The following is a 24,064-nucleotide window of genomic DNA, read 5'->3' as shown; positions in this document are numbered from 1 at the left end:
ACATACTTTCTACTGTTCCATGTACCTGAAAAGTACCCATGATCCTTCATGTTATTCTGGGTGTGGTTGGAGTAGTGTCAGATTGTATCTTCTTTTTGCTCACTATGATAGATCTTCAGCAGCCAGGCTTTCACTTCCCTTTGCTTCCAACAAGCACAGACTTTATTGCCATTCTTGCTGTTCCATAATGTCATAGATCATGGTCTTCTACTGCCAAATAACAATTGAACTTTTTGCTGAAGGGATTATGCCAACTCTAAAACAGCTAAACCATAGAAGCTTAGCTGAAGTCCTTTCTCCTCTAATTCCTCCAAATATTTACATGTTCTATTCTTTAGCACTGGGTCTCATGATAGCTTCCACCTTAACAAAAAAAAAAAAGAAACCCTTCAAGTTCTACTTTAACCATCTCCAATTCCTACTTGTCAAAGGTTCCATTTTCTACTTCTGGATAAATTGCAATGAATGTATTCTATTTGTTCTCTCCCATTATACAGATAATAAACCTCCTACTCAGATAGCATCTGTCAGCAAGTCTTTTACAAGTTTGGAAAGAAGCTAAAATTCCCTCTTTTTTCCCTTTCTGCTTACTGTCTTTCTTTTCATGGCTCATGCAAACCACATAAATTATTCCTCTAAAGTTTCTGTAAAGATTCTCTGAAAGGGGGGGAAGAAGGCTGCTCCCAGAGTCTATATCTATAATATAGCAGGTAGAAGAAGAAAAGGGCAACCCTGAGGAATGATGAAGATATAGATTAGAGGCATATTATTCTTTGAAGATGGTGATCAAATTGCCATTTCCTATCTTAGGTTTACTCTGCCACTATTGTTGTGGGTCCAGACACTTGCACACAAGGAAGAAACAGAAGTAAGATGGTTTCTTCAAAGTTATATCTACAGATAATTTGTTTTGCCCATCTTCCTTTGGAATCTTCTACTTTCCATATTTACTAGTTCTCTATCCTAGAAAAGTCATTGTGTTTTAACTTTCAGAACACTGATATTTTAGAAACTCCTTATTTATCTTATTTATTTCTGTAAGGTGATAGATGGACAGAGACAATTAGATGATAGATATAACTGATATATAAATAGTAAAGATATATACTTCTTTACTATTTTCATATATGTATATATATATATGTATATATATATATATATATATATCATGGACAGATATAAAATCTGGAATCTGGCTCAATTCTCTCCAAGAGAGACTATGATTTCCACCTCCTTCTTTCATCTATGTCCAAGAGGGAATTGAGGTATCTACCACCACTCAAATATCTATAAGACTAAGTGAACACCAGGTTTGGAGTAAAAGGCACTATCTTTGGTAACTCCAAAGATGAGGTTAATAGTCAGCTTAATATCTCCAGTTTGGGTCTATCCCACCACTAGTCACACAAAAAGACCATCTGAAATAGAAAATACTTAATAATCTCATTTCTCTGGGTAAAAGGATAACCAAAAGTAAGGAAAATAATATAGATTAGAATAAGTAAAGCATCCAGAATAGTAAAGGATCTCTGAGTCTGGAGATAAGATAGAACACTTGAATTAAGGGAGGAGAATGGTCACAACAAAGGAAAATCTGCTTTCTACAGTCTTTAGGGTTCCATGTGATAGAAATCAAGAGACATGTTGGAGTACCAACTTTCCTTGCATGTCATTAGCTCCAAGGCCACATGCAAGTCCTTGGCAATTTCTTCTAAGAACTGTATCTTAAATATGCATAAGAAAGACTTGTCTCTTTTGTTTCTGTTATTTACACTCAATTCTCTAAAATTAAAAATAATTTTGTAACTAGTCATTTAATTCCTCCTAAATAACTCCTTTCTTTGAAGCCCACCACAGTTTTTCAGGTGAGAAGATGAAAATTCTAGCTTTTTCCCACTCAAATTTTTTGTCTTTTATTCAGAAAGGTCTGCTAATCATATACAAGCTCTTCCTTTTGGGGTAATTTTTAAACTTCATTCTCAACAATGAACCATTAATGTCTTTGGTGATAAACAATTAATATATCAAAAGATTATTAAAAATCACGCAATAGTCTATGCTTTAGTTCTATGGTTTTGAATAGAGGATCAAGTTTAAAACTTGATTTTCCATAGTTTGATTTTCTTTTCTCTTTTTTTTTAAATTGTATTACATTTTTTCTCTTCACCAATTATTTATTATGTAGTTTTGAAAGGTCCTTGAGTTCTTTCCATACCATAAAATGCTAAGTAAATGAGGATATCTAACCTTGAAAAGAAAGACCTCGGGGGTGACACAAGAAATAAAAGTGTGATTTTGAAGTATAGAGTCCAGAAACAGGGCTAGAAGGAGAATAAAAGCCATCCTGAGTCTTTCCACAAAGTGGAAGCTCCAGGGGGAATTCATCAGTGAGCCTCCCAGGAGGATGATCACTTATTGGATGTTTAATAGAAGTGTTTCTTTTTTATATATGTTAAATTAGATGGCATCTGAGATCCCAGAGACTCTGAGATTCTGTACATTTTTAAAGGTACAGAGTCTTGAAGTCAATACCTCCTATGTAGAAAACACTCTCTATGGGGTTTTAGAGGATACAGATATGACTAAGATATATTTCCACTTATGAAAGAGTTATAATATACCAGTACTTATACATTCTTTTCCCCTTTGGATGATGTATCAGTCAACAAACATTCATTAAGTATCTGCTATGTACCAAAATTCTTTTTAAGCCTAAATAAATATATATAAGCCCCCTGTTCTCAAAGAACTCACAGTCAAGTATGGAAGAGACTATGCCAACAACTCTGTACAAACAATGTATATACAGGAAAATTGTAAATTGTTGCTTTCTTTTTTCTTCTGTGTCTTCAAGACAGATAATTCTCGTGTAATTTCAACACATTTCTATATGCTTGTTATAAATATAAGAGAACTCTTGCTCTCCTTTTTGAGCATCAGAATAAGTGTTATTGGTACAATATGTTATCACGGACAAAACACAGAGATGGGAACTCTAAGTTTCCAGTATAGTTCTTCCACAAACTGGTATTTAACACCTCGGTCTACCAGTAGAATGAGAAACTGAGAATAATTTGTTCCAACAGCCATGAAGGCAGCTTAATCATTGGGGAATGCTCAGAGCTTGGTCAGATATCAAAGACACCAAGGCCATCCACTACACACCAGGCCATTGCCAGGCTTCCTATCCTGACTTTTGTCTTGGTACTGGACTTTGAAGACTCTGGAAGAGTGAGGCCAATGGCTGTGCAACTCTTCCTCACTTAAATCCAATTCATGACAAAGCCATGACATCCCATCACCCCATTATGTCATTAGTCTTCTTTAAAACAAAGGATGAGCAACAACTTAGTGATGCTACCACTGCTGGTTGACAAACTCATAAGACCACCTACTAGGATGCATAAAACACAAAACAGATTATCCAGAAGCTCCTCAAATTGGATTATTAGTACCAGTATATAAGCATCAACTCTCATAGAGTTACATCTTGTCCCAAGAGCTACAACCAAGAAGGCCATCACTCAGCAAATGAGTTATATGTGACTAGAAGGGAATGGGGAAGGGGAGTAACTAAAGTTCCCTGGTTGGGTATGTTGTGTGGGTGGGTGGAAGGGAATTCCACTACTATACCTATATATGCAAACATAAACAATCTTCTGAAATGTTATTGTTATCCTCGTTTTATAAATATGGAAACTGAGGCTAAGAAAGGTTCAGGGACTTGCCGGGTCACAGAGTAAGTATATGATGTAGGATCTGAACTCTGGTCTTCTTGACACCAAGTCTGGTATTCTATGCAATGATTGCAATGATTCATTTCTTGCTAATGGTAAGCATTGTGAATATTCCGTGAATTGTCAACTCCTTAAGGGCAAGAACTTTATGTTCTCAGTGCCTAGTTCTGTTCACTGACAAAGAAGGCAAGTAAAAAAATATTTGTTGAATGAACTGTGTAATTTTTTCATCTTTGTATTCTCTGTCTGGCATAAAATTTGCATATAATGGGGGTTTAATACATGCTTGTTTAATTTGTAATCTTGAAAAATGCCATGCTTCATACATATTTCTTTCAGAACTATTGAACTTTTTTCCCCATTTAAGATTTGGATGCTGCTTAAATTCTAATGTTATTTGAGGTGATTTACAAATGTAAACTTATAAAATGAAAGACTTAAAAACAAAACCAGAACAAAGATCACTTTAAAAGAGCAAGGAAATAGATGCTGTAAGGCACCTGGGATGAGTTAGTTACTGAAGCTGAGCATGTATTTTAGCTTGGAGCTTCCTGGCAGCTAAAGCAAATATCTGTATTTTTTAATTTATTACAGTAAAATTGCCATGTATTTTCTCCCTTCTCTTCTGGCCTCAGTTTTGCAGTATATTTCCTTCTCCCATAGCAACTCGCTAAACTTAATGTGATAAACTTTCAATAAAGGGAGAAAATAATGTTTAGATAGCCTTTTATTTCATGTTCTCGACCCTTTTTTGATACTTAAAAAATATTTATGACCCTTAGGTGGTGCCTTCTGAAACAGGAGGACTAGATACAGTGTGAGACCCTTAAAATTTTCTGACTTATTTGACCCAACTCAGACAATCTGGAAATTTTAGTATCTGATCTCTAATTCTACCCTAACCCTCCAGAATCTGGTCACCAATTCTCAATACAAACATAGGCTTAAAGAATAAACAAGTTAGGGGAATCTAGGTTAGCTAGTGGTTAGAGTGCCAGGCTTAAAGTCAGAAGGGCTAGTATTCAAATCTGACCTTAGGTACTTCCTAGCTGTGTAACCTTGGGCAAGTCACTTAACCCCAACTGTCCAACCCTTATCACTCTTCTGCCTGAGAACTGAACAATTCTAAGACAGAAGGTAAACGTTTTAAAAAAAAAAAAAAAGCAGATTTAGAATAAATCAGGAAAGGCAAATAAATTCCTATCCAAATTGTAGAAGATACCAGCCAGTGAATAACATTTTATTCCTTCCTCCTTTCACCTCCTTTTAGAGCCTACTCTAAGTATTCATTCCTCCTATCAAAAAATAGTGCTCTCAAGACAGTTAGGATGATTCAAGGGATAGAGAGCCTGGTCTGGAAACAGGAAGACTTGGGTTCAAATGTGGCCTCAGAAACTTTCTAGCTATGTGACCCAAGCCAAGTCACTATTCCTCTATTATCCTTGAAGCTTCAGATGCAAGGATCAGCAGGGTAAGCCACAAGACTGAATATCTACCAACAGGAAGACAAGGATGAACCTAAAAGCCCTTACTGCCCTTCTGCCCAGGAACTAGATAATATTCATTTAATATTCTAAAACAGAAGATAAGAGTTGTTTGGGTTTTTTTCTTAAAGAAATTGTGGTCTCTACTGATACTCTAGTTACTCAATGTGCAATTCTTTTCAGCTGCCAGAATATATCATCCCCATCTCCTGCTTGAATATTTTAACGTCCACATTTCTTCCCAGTTTCTCCTAGCTTTGCTCCCCATTTATCGGGGCCTTGATCAACTTTCCCTTAGAAGTGGGTAGGGGAATTCTAAGAAAGCCTCCAACACACCCCACCCCACCCTCTGCAAATTTAAATTCTTGCTGCTTTTTGCTAGTGACCAGTTCTTCCTCACCCCATTTGGGGCTTTGTCAGCAAAGATATTAGATTAATTTTCTGTCTCCTTCTCCAGTTCATTTACTATATGAGGAAAATGATGCAAACAGGGTTAGGTGATTCATCCAGGATCACACAGCTATTAAGTGTCTGAAGTCATATTTGAACTCAGGAAGATGAGTCTCCCTGCCTGGAAACTCTGAACCCTATTCATTGCACCACATAACTCAGTGTAATGCAGTTCAAGAATCCTACTTTGGGTCTTTCCTTTGTGCTGAAGTTCTTCCAGGCTTTCACCTCCCCAAGTGCTATCACTACACACACAGTTCCAGAGTATTTTAGGATCTATACCACCTTTCAGTGAACTTCTGAACTTCCTACTTCCTGTTCCTTATTGCCTTAATTTACTGTGGCTCAAGTTATTCCCACAGCCTAACAAATCCAGCATGCCCATAGTTAATTTGTTTGCATGGACTTTAGTGAAGCACCCAGAAATAAAGAGAAATTAATGGTCTCTAGATTTCCCTAATCAATCATACCTACCTCATATGTCTCTCCATGACTTTGTTAATATCCTGAATTCCAGGCATAAAGAGCTTATTGGTTCTAGAAGCTGACTCCAAATAGATAGCGGCTTCTGTTACAATTGAGGAACCTGCCTTTGACTAGGATAAGAAGGATAAGTAGTGGGGAGAGGGGAAGTTAAAGCGAAATAGGGATTCTAGACAAAATCAAGAGATAAAGATATGGCTCATGTTGAATTTAGCATGGGTAGCATTTGTTCCACTGGAGTGTTTTCTACCTCCATGTCTCAAGTACTGGGCATATTCCCAGGGTTAGGCGATATATTCACCCTGAGAAACTCCCCTGCTTCTTGGCCTAAATCTATTCCTCTATTATCCTTGAAGCTTCAGATGCAAGGATCAGCAGGGTAAGCCACAAGACTGAATATCTACCAACAGGACAAGGATGAACCTAAAAGTCCAAGCACTCCTTTATATATTTCAAGGAAATTGTGTATGTTTCTCTGCATTTTTTATCCTCACATTCTGATGGAGAAAGACAAATTAAGAGGACATTTATTAGTTAAAGAAGCCTAGAATCAGAGAGGCTTTGTCCTTTTTATTATCCTCCTCTGCCCTTAAGGTGAATCCTAAGATCTACAAGGTCTTACCACAATAATGATAATATGTCATAGACAAGTCACCTAATCAATATAACGTTATTGCTTTATCTATTTCTAAGTCCAACCATGAGGGGTTGCTATTTCCAGAAAACCCTGTGATTCTGGCATTCAAAGCCCTCTACATCTACTCCCAATCTGATCTTTTTTGTTCCTTCCCATGAAGCTCTAGTCCTGGTAAATTGGTCTACTCAATATGCTCTAAAAATGCTTTGCATATTTTTGTTGTTGCTCAGTTGCATCTGATCCTTTGTGGCCCCATTTGGGGTTTTCTTGGCAAAGATACTGGAGTAGTTTGCCATTTACTTCTCCAGCTCATTTTACAGATGAGGAAATTGAGGCAAAGAATTAAGTGATTTATCCAGAGTCACAGCTAGTAAGTGTCTAAGGCTAAATTTGAACTCAGGTTTGCCTAACTCCAGGCCTGGCACTCTATCCAGTGTTTCACCCAATGCTTTGGAAAGTTCCTGTCGTTGCTCCATTTATTGGTCTCCCAGATAAGAGTGTCGTCTGCCTCGAATCCTGTACATTCTTTAAGCTGATCTGAAACTCTGCCTTTTCTATGAGAATGGTAGTCATTTATTCAGGCTGTTTTTATTTCTCCATTCTCTGAACTCCTAAAGTTCTTTATAGTCTGTGCAAAACAGATTCACTAAGCAGGTTTAAATTTATGTATCTCCTGCCTGCCTACTTTAACTACAATCTCCTTGGAGGAAAGATCTGTACCATATGCTTCCCTTGTTTGCCCTACAGTGCCCACTATAGAAACTTATACTTACATAATACAGATTTGATTAACATTGGATCTCTGGCTGGAGTTGAGAAGTCTTCATGGGAGATGGCAGAGTTTGATCTGGACCATGTGGGGGGAAATGGTGTGACCTCCACAAGTCTTAACTGCACTGGACCTCAATTTCCCAATTTGTAAAATAAGTGAGTTGGAGTAAGTGACCTCTCATGTCTTGACCTTGGGATCCTATGACTTTGATTTCCTTGTACACTTTTTTTTCAGTCAAATCACTTCCTGTCTGTCAACTTATTTAGCCTCATAGTTTTAGGTAGATTGTTTTTTTCCTATCTTAAAAAACTTAGGCAGTGGGGCAACTGGGTGGCTCAGTGGCTTTGTCCTTTTTATTATCCTCCTCTGCCCTTAAGGTGAATCCTAAGATCTACAAGGTCTTACCACAATAATGATAATATGTCATAGACAAGACACTACCTAGCTGTGTGACTCTGGGAAGTCACTTAACCCCCATTAAATAGCCCTTACCTCTCTTCTGCCTTAGAACCAAAACCCAGTATTGATTGGAAGATGGAAGGTAAGGGTTTAAATTTTTTAAAGTTAAATTTAAAAAATTTTAGGGAGGTCAGCATCATTCATCTTCCCTTTATTCCTTTGAGAACAGTATAGCTTCAACCTTGTTGCTTTCCTTTCAGAATGGGGAAATCGAAGTCTTCCCTGAGAGACTTGGGGTTCCCTCACTCCACATCCCTCCATCTTCCTGTCTTCCCAATGGACATTGCTGCCCTCCCTGTGCCAGTTAGTCCTGACCTGATGGCAAAACAAGGAGGTTCGACTTCAGGGAAGAGACAGGTGACTCCAGAGTGAAAAGTGTAACACATTCTCCCTGGGGAGATAAACTCCAGAAGTTGAGTTCAGTCTTTCCTGCCATAAAGCATATTGATGTGAACAGCTTTCTCTTGCTGTGGCTGGTGTTTTTTAAATTAAGCATTGTTAAATCCATACCATTTGGAGCGATGCTTCAGACAATTCTGACACCCTCTTTCTTGCTCCCTCTTTCCCTTCACCTAATATACTGTGTGTGGAACTGAGAAGGAATACTGCCACTGGTGCCCCAGCTCACACACTTGTAGACGGCATTAATTTAGATACCTGATGAGGGAGAAGAAGAAAAAATAAGAGAGAAAAGGAGAGTGAGCTGAGCCAATATTCTGCTCAGATACCACCAGGGGTCTTTCTGAAGCCTGCACAGCATAAATCTTGAGTTGATTACCTCGGTTTTGTTTTATTTTTCTTCATCACTGAAAAGGGTATTTAGCAATGATGAAATTGAGAGACAGACCGAAAGGCCACAGTAGGGGGAAAAAGGGAGACTTTCCATTATTAGGTAACAGACTGTAATAAAACCTGAGGAGCCGTATCTTGAGCTCCATTCCCTTCCCATTAGAGGTGCTCCCACAAAGGGCCCATTGGCCTAATCATTGCAGAATCTCTGAGTTGAAAGAGACCTTAGATATTATTTAGTCCAGGCAACAATGGAGCAAGATTCCCTTCTACAGAATCCCCAATAAATATTCTTCCATCTTTTGCTTGAAAGCCTCTAATGGTGGTGAACGCACTACTTACCAACACAAGGAAACCTGCTCTTATACTTTTAAAGAATTAATTATTAGAAAGTTATTTTTCTTAATCTTGACCCCAAATCTATATCTATGCAATTCTATTCCAATTTCCCCCTCTGAGATCAAAAAGAATAAATCAAACATTTCTATAATAAATGTCTTCAAATGTTTCCTATAGTTATTCCCTTTCTCCCTCTCTATCAAATAAATACATGATTTTTAGGGATCCATCAGCCTGCATCTATTGGCAACTAGGTTATGCAGTGGATAGAACATGGGGCATGGAGTTAAGAAGACCTGAGTTCAAATTCTCCTCCAAACTCTTACTAGTTGTGTGACCCTTTGCAAGTCACTTAATCTCCATCTGCTTCATTTTCCTTAATTGTAAAACAAGGATAATAGGAGCACTTACCCTTCAGGATTGTTGTGAGAATTAAATGAGATAAAATTTGTAAAGTAATTAGAACTTGCCTAACACATAGTAGTTACTTTATTCTCTTCTGATCTCTTTTTTTCCCCAAACTATTCCAGTCTATGATTTTTCCTTTGCTTAACTCCCAGGGTGTTTTACCACCACAGTTTAACACTCCATTCATTAGTGCCTCTTGGAATTGTCCACTATCCCATCCCCACTCTCTCAGCGACACACAATGTTAAACACCTTGAAGGCAGGGATAGTGATTCATGACAGCATATAGAACAAGGGTGGGTGAGTTGTTACTGAACAGTGCTCAACAAATAATACTTGTTGACATGTCTTGAAAAGGCATATTTCCTGACTTCGTGGAAATTATATTCTAGGAAAGACACTTTGGTATGTACATTCAGAAGCAGAATATTAACCAAGCACTGAGCACTGAAACAGAGCAGATGGAATTCTGTGACTTCAAATATATTCTGCCAGGTTTCATTTCTGCAAAATCTCTGAAAAGGGGGCACTTTCACCATTACTAGCAAAATTTTTGACAACTAAAAGAGTGATGACAGATTTCTATTCCTTCCATAACAGTGCATCATATTTCTGGCAATGAAATGGAAGGAGCATTAGACCTGGAGGCTTGAAGACCTGGGTTCAAATTATAACTGAGCAAGCCACTACTTGCCTCAGTTTCCTTATCTGTAAAAGGGTAATAATAATAGCACCTACCTATCAGAAATGTTGTGAGCATAAAATGAGATAATATTTGTAATGGGTTTTATAAACCTTAAAGCATTATATAAATGCTAGCTGCTGTAGGGACTCATACTTACCTGAGATGGAATAGAGGACCTGTACCCCAGTGCATACATATATCCAGCTGAGATTCTAAACAGATCTATCAAGTCGTCAGGTGCCTCAGGGCAACCAAGATATTAGAGATTCTATATATTCAGGGACTCCAACCCAAGGTTTGTTACACATTCAGAGTATTTCTGAATTTGTCTCATGTCCTGCCATCTTGCATGGGGTTATAGAGTTGATTCCTTAAATGTGCATATTCCATTCAACTCCTAAGGAGCCAATAACCATCAAAACCCTCTACCATCATCAAGATGAGAAGAATCTCTGAAATGTGAGTGACCCAAGACCTTGAGGAACCACAGTTTATAGGTCTATGCCTTCAATCCATCAGCAATACCAAGCCAGAAGGACTAAAGGACTCCCAAAATGACTCACATCTCTCTTTGGTCTTGAGTAGAAAGGTATCAGAAATCCCCTTCCTTAGGATTCTATATCTAAAGGGAATCTGTATTCTGAGGGCTCACTTGGTGAGAACTGAGCACTTGCTTCATGGGCAAGAATGTGTCACATTTACCCTAACATCCCCCATTTACATATATTGAGGTGAGGTTATGGGGCTCTCACTGAGTGTGAATTTAGCCTATCCTCAGAAACTGGAATACTATAGTGATTTATTGACCCAGAAACCCAAACCAAACTCCCTACTGCTTCAATCACACCTCTCATGTGTTTGGAGTGACCAACCCTAAAAGTTGAAGCTATCCACTCTCTACTTCTCTCTTTTTGACACTACATTTAATACTCGTGAAACCCTGGAGTGTAGAGACCCTTCTCAGTTATAACTTTCCTGTCCAATGGCAGACAAATTTATAGTTCCCACTCTCTCATCCCTGTATTTTAGAAGCCAGGTATGGAAGAGAAAAATAATTTCCCCCTGCTACCTCTTCCCATAATCTCAACCCTATCCCTCAATAGTCTTTGTTATCCTCTGCCTTTCTATTGTATTATATCTTTTGGAATCTCCACCATATTGTTAGACTCTGCCACACTTCATCCTAAGTCTTTTAACCTCATGTTCTTTCAATTTTCTGATCCCAATAGAAACTTTACTGCCTGTAGGAAACAGTGCATCCCTGACCACAGCCTCCACTACTGGAGACCTTCTTTCATGCTCCCTGGCACACTGAAATAGAAGAGCATACTCAGTTCCTTACTTCCACATCCATATGTCCAGATGATTCCTTTGCCTCCATTGTTCAGCACCGTTTCTTCCTTTGCTATTCACTTAATCCATCTAGATCACCCAGAGCTTTGCACCCTTCCAGCTGGACTCAGGTGGACTCTCTCATTTCTCAAGGAGTTAAGTAGATAAGTCATAATATTTGTCTCCAACCCAACCCTTGCCCTCATACTCAGGGTCATCCATATAGATATGCCCCCCTCATTTATCTCAACATCCCAGTTTATCAATCTCTTTGATTCCCATAAACTCTATCCTTGATGGCTATATACCCTTGACTATGCCATCCTAAACAATTGTGATTTCCTTGATCTAGAATTCTTGCATTATTTCCGGAATAATTTCTTATCCTTCAATCTTTTTCTCTGCCTCACTCATTTTAAGCCTATTGCTTATCTCCACTGTGACCTAAAGACTCTCCAATTCCCACTGTTCTGCCAGTCTATTTGGGGTCCTCTTGGTTCACTTTCCTCCTTTCAATTTTGACCTGATAGTTGGCCACTTTAACTACATCCTTTAGGAACTTTTTTTAGAAGAGCATCTCTTTCCTTGTCTAATGGCTCCTTCCTACAAAAATATCCAAATTTCCACTATCCTTAAAACCATTAATCTAACCCTCCCGTTTTTCCAGCCTATTGGCCTATATTCCATTTATTTCCCTTTTTTATTACACAACCAAACATTAACTATAGTCATTCCCTCAATTTCCTAACTCCAACTCATTTTCCACTCTCTTCTAGTCTGGTGGCTGAGTGTAAATCTCAAATCAAACTACTCTATTCAGGTTTTTTGTTTGAATTACTTTAATGTCAAATTCAATGGCATTTCTCCTCATGTCTCATTCTACTCTACTTATTTATGGCTTCTTTTGCTCTCCTCCTTTGTTTTGGGGGATAATGGTATTCTTGGCTCTCCTTCTACCTACTAAAGAACTTCTTTTTCTCCTTCTGTAGTGTTCCATATAGGGCCACTTACCTAATTTGCACTCATACTCAATATTTTGGGTCACAATGGGGCACTTACAATTCACTTATCAGGATTCTAAGAACAACTCCAATGTGTTTATTTCAGGTATTGCTATTCCTGAGTCCATATTATTGTGTTCCCTATTAACAATTAGACAAGCAGATTTAATTAGCTTTTTTATAATCAATTTTTATTTATTTCTTTTTACACACAAAATCTCCTCTGGACCTCCCCTCCTGGCTCTCAGAAGTCCATTCCCTATAACAAAGAATTTTCAAAAGAGAAAAAATATTTTTTACAAGGACAATCAATATATCAAAAAATAAATATGACATTTACAGTTATCTCTACCTAAGATCTAATCTCCTCACTGCATGCAAATGAGTAAGGGGAGGTGTCTGCTCAAATCTCTTCTTTGGAGTTAAGTTTGCACTTTGTAATTCTACTACATTCATATTTAATTAGATTTTAGAAAAAACTTTTTCATTAAGATGGTTCTATAAGAAAAGTCAGTAGAAAATGATCCCCTAGAAAACTGGGGCACATTTTCCCACAAAAACCGCATCCATGGGAAGGGTGGGCTTAAACTAAGAGTGCCAAGGTAGTAAATCCACATAGTAGAGGGCCTATGTAGCAATGGGATAATTCATGTCTTGCACCATAAGTTCTATTTTCCCTTTGTAAAACCCTTATGAAATTCCCTTTAGATGTAGGTCTCTGCTAAGCTCCAAAGATTGGTGCATTTCAAGATTTCATTCCTAGAACATCTTTTTATTATGAGAGATCATCCTCTCTGAAGTGCCCTTCCCTTGTATTCTGCTTTTTGATCTCCAAGATCTTTGTGAAGATTAAAAACCCTGATGACTTTTTTATGGAGAATGGGGGTAGTTAGGGTAACATTCCACCATAAACTGATTCATTGATTGATTGATTTATTCATTCATTCACTGAAGAGAGCTATGCTCTAGATTTAGCAGATTACCACTGCACAGTACTTACATTTGGGACTTCAAATGTTCTGACTCATATTTAGTTTTATAGGAAGAAGCTATGTAGGAGAATGTAAACTCCTTGAAGTCAGCAACCCATTTATTTTTATCTTTGTATCCTCAGTACCACACATAGAGCTGGGAGACTACCAATAAATATTTATTGAATTAGTTGCCCTTACTTCCTCTTCTCTGGGCATATGTGCCTGCTAAACACTAGGTTGAAAAAAAAAATCTTGGGATTTTTTAAGAACTAGTTCTTAAAACTTGTCCAAGAAAGACTACAAAAGGAGGAGTAAAGGTCTAGAGGTATAAAATATCATTATACAATAGATATAATGTTATGAGTGATAGTTCATGGAAACAATTATTTTTTTTAGTATAATGAGGCTTTCAGATAACATCAGTAAAGAGTTTAAGTCTAATCATGTTCTCTCATTTACTAGTATTAGCTAGTTTTTGGGAGATTTGCAAAGGAAATAGTTCTAAAACCAAAAAGAATATAGAACCAGGCATCTCTCTGTGTTTGGCATGTATCATCAGTTTTTCCAAGTCTGCATGTTTGATCAAGAAAATCCAAGTGAATCTTTGTATGCCTCAAGTTTCCTAACAAGTTGGAAATAGGATTTTAGCAGCTTATCCACCCCTAATTGATATACCATATGTAGTAAGTAATCTGAGGTTGAACAACCTGCTTTTCTCCACCTTTTTAACATGCAACACTGCAGGCATATATGTATACGAACCTGCTTGTATTCACATGCCTATTATAGCACCACCAAGTATTCCTTATGTTCCCTGATTGAAAGAAAAAAAAAAGGTGAGGGTGGGAGGAGGGAAGCTGCATGGAAAATCATTCTTAGCACATTGTAGGTATTGGATATACTTAATTCTAGTATTCAGGATTGTACATTCGAAATCATTCTATGAAGAATCTTATTAGGGAAGTGTATAGTTGATGTATGTTAAATTTTTACTTCACATGTATCTGGGAGGGAAGGGAAAATTAAGTCTTAGTTTCACACACAACACTTTCATAAAAGATTAATAAAATATTCCTTTTATTCAAACAACTCTTATTTACTCGGGGTCTCATTTTCTAATTTGAGGATTATCAGGTTTCATGACTTCCTCCCAGCCCCATGGTCTCCCTTTTATCCATTTCATTGGTCATCCTCAATTCCATTCAAAGATGAGCATCCCATAATAGAATTTCATAGTTGGAATCCACATCCAAACTCTGTCACTGTCTCTCTGCCTCTGTATATATTTGCCTCTATTTGTCTCTTGGCTGCCTCTTTTTCTTCCATCCACATCTCTTCTCTCCTCTCCCTCTTTCTTTTTCCAATTGCCATCTCTTCTGCTCTCTTCCCTTTTCCTCTATTCTCTTCTCCCTTCCCTTCCTTCCTTTTCCCTTCTCTCTTCTCTTCTTCACCTAAACATCTCTCTTCCTTTCCCCTTCTCTCTCCTCTTTTCCTAGCTTCTGTTCTCTTTTCCCTTCTCTTCTTTTCTCATCTCCTCCTCTTTCCCCTATGCTCCATCAACTTCTTCTAACATCTCCCTTCTCCTCTAATTCTCTGTTTCCTCCTTCTCCCCCTTTCTCTCCTCTATGTTCTCCTTCTAACATTTCTCTTCCTCTATTTCCTCCTATCTTTTATTCTATCCCTCCCTTCCTTTCCCTCTTGTCCCCCTTTCTACCTTCCCCTCTTCTCCTTCTCTTAACATCACCCCTCCTTTCCTCTTCTTTTCTCCCCACCTCTCCTCCCTTCCCTCCCCACCTTTCCCTTTTCTTCCCTTTCCTTTTCCTCCTTCAAATATTTCCCCCTCCTTTTTTCTCCTCCCCTCTCTCCCTCCAGTCTCATCCAATGTCAACAGGCAAAAGGAGAGGAGGTAAAACTCCCATTGCCCATTCTGCTACTTATAGTGGTTCTAATAAAAGTTTCCATTAGGCAGGAGGTTCCTAGTTACAGTGAAACTCTTGGGTTCTCTATGGATTTAATGCCATTTCCCCCTGTCCCACACTAACACTGCAAGCCTAAGGTTGACTTGATATCAAAACAGACTGACTGTTCACCAAACCCAAATGAGAATGAATGTATTGTCATTGTTAGGTGCTCTTTGGAAAGTGAGCAATCTGGATTTCTGCCTCTGCCTTGAAAATCCATAAAACCAGGGTGCTTTGTTTGTTTGTTTGCACAAAAAGACAAGTCTGTCATCCTCAGTATCTGAAATAATTATCACACATTACCAGCAATTTAGGTTTGGAGGGAGGGAAGTTTCTAACACATGCAGTCAGTGTGCCTTCTCCACATCCAAAAAAAAAAAAGCAGCAACTTTATAGAAGAGGACTAAAAGTTGCACAGAATACATTTAAAGAGCATGTTCAGAGAAGGCTTTTGTCCATGATTCTTTCCCTTTATGGCATATGTTATATATTGACAGGGATTACGTTTCTCTCCTGAATGGAACAATACACAATCACAAAGACAGCTACTGTACTTTACCAAATGATAAGAATAAACACAAACAAAAGGCAAACAGAAATATACCTCCCATAGAACTATCCAGGTTAGTTTAAAAGCAGAGCTTTGCTTCATCTTGGAAATTCTTCATCTTGTGCTCTTCTTTTCTTTATTTGCTGCTTTCTTTCTTTCTCTCTTCTTTCTTTTTTCTTCCTCCCCCCCCCCTTTCTCTCTCTCTCTCTCTCTCTCTCTCTCTCTCTCTCTCTCTCTCTCTCTCTCTCTCTCTCTCTCTCTCTCTCTCTCTCTCTCTCTCTCTCCTCTCTCTCTCTCTCTCTCTCTCTCTCTCTCTCTCTCTCTCTCTCTCTCTCTCTCTCTCTCTCTCTCTCTCTCTCTCTCTCTCTCTCTCTCTCTTTCTCTTTCTCTCTGTTATACTTTCTCTGTACCCCTGGCTTTGTTATTCTGCATGTCTGATTAGCAGAAGCCTGATTGGCTGGCTGCCTGCTCGGAGAGAGATTCCATTCAGCTTACCCCCCACCCATCCACCCACCCACCACTTGGTCAGGAAATGTGAGCTGGGCTGATGGAAGCTGATAGGCAGGACTGAAGTGTTAGCACCAGTACTGGATGTGACAGGAGGCAGAGGAGCACTTAGCAGCTTACAGTGTCCGATTCACATTCCGGCAAGGATCCAAGCATGGAACGCTGCCGTTGGGCAACTCCTGGCACACCGCTCCTCTTCCTGGCTTTCCTACTCCTGGTAAATTTCTTTTCATTTCAATACTTCGGTATTACCATATACGTTGTGTTCTATGAAGTTGCGTTATGTTTCGGTGCTCTTGTTGTAGTAAGTAGAAGTATGCCTGTTACGTTTTCATCTTAAAGTGCCAGGTAAACGTGTTATCTCAGAGATTAAAGCAAAGCAAAGTTCTCCCCGAACTTCCAAGTCTCCGAGGGCAGTACAATCTTGGAGACGTCCTAATTGGTTACAGGTATGGAAGATTATCTTGAAATTAACTTGAGAAACAACATAAACTTGGGAGCCGTAGACTGTATAGACGATGGCTTTGCATGCTTGGAATTTGGATAGCAGTTACTCTGAAATCAATGGCAATGCACTGTAGTCTTCTGAACAGTTTTACTCTCTGTGACTTCTGAGAGCTTTTTCTCTACTTTTAAAAAAATGCTCCACACCCCCCACACCCCCCACTCCTTCTGCAAATGTACTGAGAAAGCAGGTAGAAAGGGAACTAGCTATTCTCTGTGCTCTTAGCTCTGATGATCACTCATAAGAAAATGACTGCAAATCATTCATAGATACAAGCCAGCTAGGATTTTGAAGTTAAGGATTCTACCTTTTGATCTGATATACTTGTACAGAAGAAATACCATTGCCTTTGGGGGGGGGGGAGATGGGGGTAGTTAGAGTAACATTCCACCATCAAACTGATAAGATAGATGCTGCAAAGGCAGTCGATCACTATTGCACACTGCCAGCATTTTGGACTCAAGTTAATGTTCTGTTGTGACTCATACTTGGTTTTACAGGCAGAAAATGAACATTTACTCTCCAAAAAAAAAATCTGCACTGAAAATATTAATAGCAATGCACATTTTTTTAAAACCAGAGTGTTCTGGGCAAGCAGCTTTGTAAACCTCATCTGAAGATTTGATTCCAAACTTTGCACACACTGATTCCAAGCAAACGTGATTGCAGCCCTCCCTGTCACATTTATGGAATGCTAGTACTTCCTCAGAACAGCAACAAGCCCAACTAAAATATAAATGGTCCTGAGGAATCCATGGTACCGGTCTAGTTCATTCTAATAAAACCTTAGCAGCACATGTCTAGCCTGCTCCCTGGAAGAAGCTGAGCAAGCCACTCAAAGTAAATTGGGCATCTTGGAAGATATTCCTCATCTACAGTAATCACTTCCTATGTTGATATTTTATACATTTGTACCTTTTAATTTGTACCTTTTAATCATCGTGACTCAGTAACCATAATGTACAAATACTATAGAAAATATCTCTTTAAAAGGACAGCAATGAATGCAAAGGTTGGATTCAGAGTAGTCCTGCTAGAACTAGAAAAAGAAGGGGGGAAAAGAGGAGATTGTCACTAGTAAGCATTCTATTCATATGTTGGCAATATATTTGCCATATTTGCTCCTTTCCATAGCTTGTGATTAGATGATTGGATAGGTAATTGTAAGGGAGCCCACTTGTGTTACTTGTGATGTGTCAGTTCTGTCAGTTCTTGGCAAGGCTCAATTCATGTGATTAAAAAAACACATTTTAGGAGACTTTTTCCATTATCCTTTACTATAAAGCAAATTGCCAGTAATACATTAGCTTTTTTAAATACTCTCTTTTAGAAATGCACTCTGGATATAGTTTGGGGGTGATAATCTTATTCTTGAACCATCTTAATGTGTATTTGCTATGACACATAGTGAATGACATATATCATTTATTTTAAATATCTTCTTTAAGTATATAACATCATGAGCAATCAGGAGCACATGTAAAAAGTCCTTTTTTCCATGATTTACAAGCATAAGAGATATGCAAAGTTGAAACAATAATAAATACACACAGAAAAAAATTAGACTTTCATTTGTACATAAATTTAAATAAATTATAAAATTGCAAGCTATTACTAGAAGAGAACTGACTAGCTCATGATTGCCAGGATTTCAAACTTGGAAAGCAACATTAAATGATAAATATCAACCCATGTACTCAGTTGCATGAAAGTAAAACACCACTACAGAAATGCATTGACCTGTAAAATAAATATCTTAGACCACATCTGCCCCATTTGTCATAGTTACAATTCCCTTTATACTTTGATAGTGAAGAGAGTCCTGAAACTAGAGTCAGACAACTTGGTTCAAGTACCTGCAGCTTAGTGAACTTGGATATGCTCCTTGATCTCTTTGTATCTTGGATTCCTCATCTGAAAAATGTAAATACTAACAGTTGAACCACCTTCATCACAGGGCTGTTGTAAACCTTAATGAAATGTAAATGATTGCTTTATAGGCTTTTTTTTTTTTCATCTTTAGCCATAGAGTCATATGGAACATTTGCACAATTTGTGTACTTACTGAATTTCAACTCATTCAGGTGCTCTAGTTAGGAAGCCAGATGAATTTTAGGTCTAATATAAAGTGATCCATTTGTCTGATCTCTGTTAGGTTTGGAACTAGTTATACAATGTAGTAGCATCAATTCAGCACTATAGCATGTATGGTAAGGCAGCATAACTAAGGGTTTCGAAAGCAGAAGCCTGTGATCTATGCATTCTCATAGAGATATTTTCTTAAGAATCCTTTTTCTTCTGGCTTACAGAATGCCCTGTATGGTATGCCCAGCCTCTATTCTGGAATCTCCTTCATTTCAGTAGTAACTAAAAATCTCCAGTAAGGTCCTTGGTGATAAATTATTCGGTCAATGGGAAATGTTGTGATCACAACATTTTTTGAGACTTGAAACTAAAATCCTTCCATAAAGGGTCAGTTTTCCTGAGGGGGGGAAAAATGAGGCCTGCATGCCTTTCATATTTATTTAAGTGTGGGGTCCTTTTTTTTGCATGTAAAACTCAAATATCTTATATTCTTTCTACCCTGGACATAAAAACCAGTAGTTCAAATAATTTAATCTATATGTTCAGTTCAAATAAAAATAGAATGGATAAAACTGATCCAAATCTTCCTATCCTCCTCCCTCTTTCTTCTCTACTACCCCCCACCTCCACACCTATTGTTTAACTTGAAGAGAATGTGGGTTAACACCATGACCAGCCATTGACATGTGCGTTCATCCAAATTTGAAGTCAAGCCACTTCTTGTCAGAAAGGCATTTAATCAAATCTGCCTTTGCCTTTTACCTCTTTTCAGTGGTTTTCAGTTCTTTTGTGAGGGTTGCAGGAGTAACACTAGGAATTATAATAAAGTACATGTGTTTTTCTGTTGAATTTCTTTTTCTTCTCTGCACTAATTTATACATGGAAACTAGTCAAACACAATAGCCCATTCCTTTCAGGCTCTCTGGCACTCTACTACGCTATTATCTAAGTCGATCTTTCTTGGATGGCTATAAGCACCATTAGCCTGTGGAATGAATGTTAAATTCTTTATTTACAGCTGAATGTGGCAAGGTTCACTCAGAGTGAGTGTGTGTGTATCTGCCTGTCTGTAACCCTTCATCAATCCATCTATTTCTATTCACGTGCTTACATTGTCTTTAAACCATACCCAAGGCATACTTCACATGAATCTATGGGATATACTATAGGATCTATTTAAAAAGTCATTTTCTTAATGTGTTTTCTATAGTTTCTTGTCTAGACTTGGTCAGCTACATTTTTATTTTCTCAGGCTGCCTTTTTAAGTGTCTGAGTCTGTTCAGGGCCAGCTTCTGTCCTCTGTTTACTTCCATGGCTTTTTTGTGCAATATGGAGAATGGAATTTAAGACTTAGGACTGTGGCTTTATATCTCTCAAAGAAAGAGTCTCTAGTTCTTATATATATAAAAAAAGATTATCTTGCCAAATGGCATTCTTCTCTAGGAAAGATATTGTGGATTACCCAGAACTAGCCTACACACACATCAATATGAATAAAGGGCATCCTCTCAGAAGCAATGGTAACAGAAGCTTGAGAACGGTCATTATTGAAGGTAGTGGCAAGGAAAAATGGATTTATAGGTATTTGCCTCTGTCACGAAAGTATTTAGCTACCCATATACTAATTCACTTACTCTTCTTTGCACCTCTCATTCTTACTATATATATTGTTTTTTAGTGGAGGCAAAGATACTGGAGTGGTTGGCCATTTCTTTCTCTAGCTCTTTTACAGATGAGAAAACTGAGGCAAACTGGGTTGTGACTTGCACAGAGTAACACCACTCGGGTCTGATGTTTCTTTGTATTCCTTGCAAGAATGATATTAAGATGTGAAAGGTTCATTCCTTTCTGACTTAACCAAGTGAAGAAAGGGTTCTCCAAGTCTTTTTTTCTCTATACCCTCACTACTTTAGGCTCCAAGTAGTCATCCTTTCATGATTCTCAGTCTACATTCTCCATTCTTTGCCCAGGTAATCTCTCAAAAACACTTAATATTTCTTGTGTTCATGGAGCGGTACCATTCTTAGAACCCAATTCCAAAAGGTATCGCAAACATGGTTCTGCTCTGGCCTCAATCTGTAAAATCCTCTTTGCTCTTCTTGTCCAATAAATAGTGTGGCACAGAAGTTACCTTTTCAGAATAAAAACCTGGAATTATCTGCTTTCTTAGAGTCAAGAGTCTCCCTTAACCATCATATGCGATCCATTGGTTAAGTACGTCTAGATGATCATAGAAAAGTGTTATCTTGATCTTACACTCAGATTATAATTAATTTTCCTTCTGGGGAGAGCTGGGTTCCAACTTGAGATTTTCAGCAGTAAGAGGTGATTCCGTGTCATTTTCTCCCTACATCATTACACTACGTGATGCAGTTGGATTTTGGCTTGATTGGCAGTATTGGCTCACAGGAGCCTTAGGACTGGCATACCAAAGGTGATGTCAGGCCTCAAGGATCCTAATTGAAATACACCAACACAGCTGTGTGAATCAAAAGCCTACTCTCCCGGGGAAGCTGTTGCTATCAAAATCTTCTTTTCCACAAGCTCACAAATAAATGACTTAAGTCTCCCCAGTTCTCAATTTTGAGATTGGGGGGATATGTTAGACAAAGGATAACTGTTCCCTCTTCCCAGAGATATTGCTGACAAGAGCACTGTGCTTTCCATGGGGTGCTGGCACATAATGTTTTAGCTTCTCTGGAAAGTTCTAGAGTCTCTTATAGGTTCTTCCCTGTAAAGAGGGTGCCCTGACCAATGACGTATATTGACAGGTATACTGACAGAAAGGACAGACAGTTGGTCTTATGCTCATTGGTATAAATCTTTGTGCATTGTTGCTCTTTCAGCCTATATTTATTTGTTCAAGTTCTCAAAATGGTTCACTAATTTCCTTCTTGTTTCCAGATTCCTTGAAGAGGAGAAATTTAACTTCTACTTCTTTTACAGTGAAAGATGATGTTCAAAATAATAGTTCCATTGTATTTTAGGTCGTTGAGGGGCTACCATCTTTTGTAGTATCCCTCTTCTATTTCCAGTACTTCACATTGCCTGATATAAGGTAGGAGTTTAGCAAACATTTATTGATTGATGGATTTCTTTAGCACTTTAAAGGGCATGGAGCATTTTTCTCAAAAATCCTGTGCAGATACACAAAATAAGAGTTATTTTTCCCACTTTACAGATGACAAAACAAAATATAAGAGAGAAATTTCCTCCAGGTGACACAGCAACCAAATGTCAAAGCCAGATTTAAAATATCAAACTCCTAATTCCAAATCGACTGTTCTTATCTTCTCTGGTAACATCATATTCATCTAACATCTTGGGGTTCAAGAAGTGCTTTCCTTGCCAAAATCCTGGATTATAATAGTTCAATTTTTTACATTAGTTTAAAAATGATGATGATTAATGTCAGAAAGGTGAAGTAATTTATCACTTATCACACAGCTAATGAATGTGAGTACCAGAATTTTACATCTCAACTCCAAGTAAAGCACTGTTAACATATCTGTTTGTGGAAAATGTGAATTAATGACTGAATGAATAAGATAGGTCATATCTACAGTATTGACCAAGAGTTGTTTAGTAAGCTCTCTGTGGGTGGATTGGGCATAGTGTAGGAGTACAGGCAGGAAGATAAGAGTATAAATTGGATGGAAAAAGATATATTGTTATCTAAAATGTCCCAAACATTTTAACTGACATAGGATATAGTACTATGCATCTGTCCATCGTTCTTTGAGTAGACCCAAAAGAAATCATTTTTCCTTGATGCAAGCCATAATTTTTAAAATATTTAAAAAGCATAAAAGTTCTATTTTTTATTTTCTAACTCATAAAATTACATTTCTTGCATAAACTTAGTTCCCAATTTTTCCTCCATTTATTAAGTTTCATCTCATTAAGAAAAAAAGGCATTTACCAGGTGATTTGAACATACTGTATCTTGATCTTTAATAGGTCATAATTTTTTGAGCCTCAGTTCACTAATATTTAAAATTAGGCTAAAATTATTTGTGTTATCTACCTCATAAGGCTGTAGTGAGAATTAAATGAGTGTCTGTACATTAAGAGCTCTGCAACTCTATAATTCAAAAGGTATCATCATAATAATTAGCATGCTAAACTGGAGAAAGCAATGGCATACTGGATAGAAAATGGCTAGCCTTAGAGTTGAGAAGGCATAGATTAAAGTCCTGCCTGTGTAAAAGGAGTAATGTTACTTTAGATGAGTCACTTAACATTCTCCTTAAGCAGCTCTCCAAAGTAATACTACATACTCATCTGCATCAATGAAGAAATTCCCTCCACAGCTAGACACACAGATCTCAATATCTCTTCCCAAAACTTGGATGTGATGGAGGTTTCAAACCTTTCACTGGATGTCTTTCTAAGTTACAGATGTCACAAAGTGCTAACATATGTATTCATGTTTCAGTCTTTCAAAAGGCCTCACTGATGTGGCTACTTACTCCATGGCTGTAGAAAGTAACCCATCCACAGTTAATAGTAGTGCTACTACTCTTCATTTTACATATGGGGAAAACTGAAATTAGATTCTACCACTTTGTCTTCATAATTCTTTGGTCTCTGTGGCTTGCGAGGTATTGAGTATTTGTCCACTCTGTGCTAAGCACTTCAGGGCATGCTTCAGACGTGCAAATGTGCCTATTACTAGTATTTGGCAGAGCTGATGTCTGTCTGTATTTTTATTTCTGATTACAGGAAAATTTGTGCATGAGTTCACTCTCCAAACATTTAGACCAGCAATCCTGGGAATGAATGAGATGGTGAGACCTAGGAAATGAGAAAGAAGAAAAGGGAGACAAAACCATGGGAGGGAAAATTAAGTGTCACAGGACCAGGCTAGAAGTTTGAGCCCTAGCACCAAAGCATTGTACTGAGT

At 37.9% G+C, this 24,064-nt stretch overlaps 1 protein-coding gene and 1 long non-coding RNA gene across 4 annotated transcripts in view; one reads left to right on the top strand and one right to left on the bottom strand.

The window, feature by feature from the left end:
- The window catches only part of ADAMTSL1 (ADAMTS like 1), a 1,092,747-nt gene that overhangs the window by 691,630 nt on the left and 377,053 nt on the right, over positions 1 to 24,064 (top strand). Inside the window, exon 1 of one of the 3 annotated variants that reach the window (XM_056805331.1) lies at positions 16,549 to 16,785. The exons of the other annotated variants lie outside the window; for them this stretch is intronic. Coding sequence (XP_056661309.1) covers positions 16,723 to 16,785 — 63 coding nt within the window. The 5' untranslated portion in view covers positions 16,549 to 16,722. Of the gene's footprint in view, positions 1 to 16,548; positions 16,786 to 24,064 lie in introns of those variants that run through there. 3 annotated transcript variants of the gene reach the window in all.
- On the bottom strand, positions 12,730 to 16,275 carry LOC103099538 (uncharacterized). Its single transcript, XR_470457.2, has 3 exons — positions 16,116 to 16,275; positions 14,313 to 14,364; positions 12,730 to 12,835 (listed from the first exon to the last, which is right to left on the bottom strand). It is a non-coding gene; the product is annotated as an uncharacterized LOC103099538 (long non-coding RNA).

Source organism: Monodelphis domestica, chromosome 7, assembly GCF_027887165.1.
Source record: "Monodelphis domestica isolate mMonDom1 chromosome 7, mMonDom1.pri, whole genome shotgun sequence".
NCBI lineage: Eukaryota > Metazoa > Chordata > Mammalia > Didelphimorphia > Didelphidae > Monodelphis > Monodelphis domestica.
Note: the sequence above shows the minus strand (reverse complement) of the source record. Positions and strands in the feature narration are given on the sequence as shown.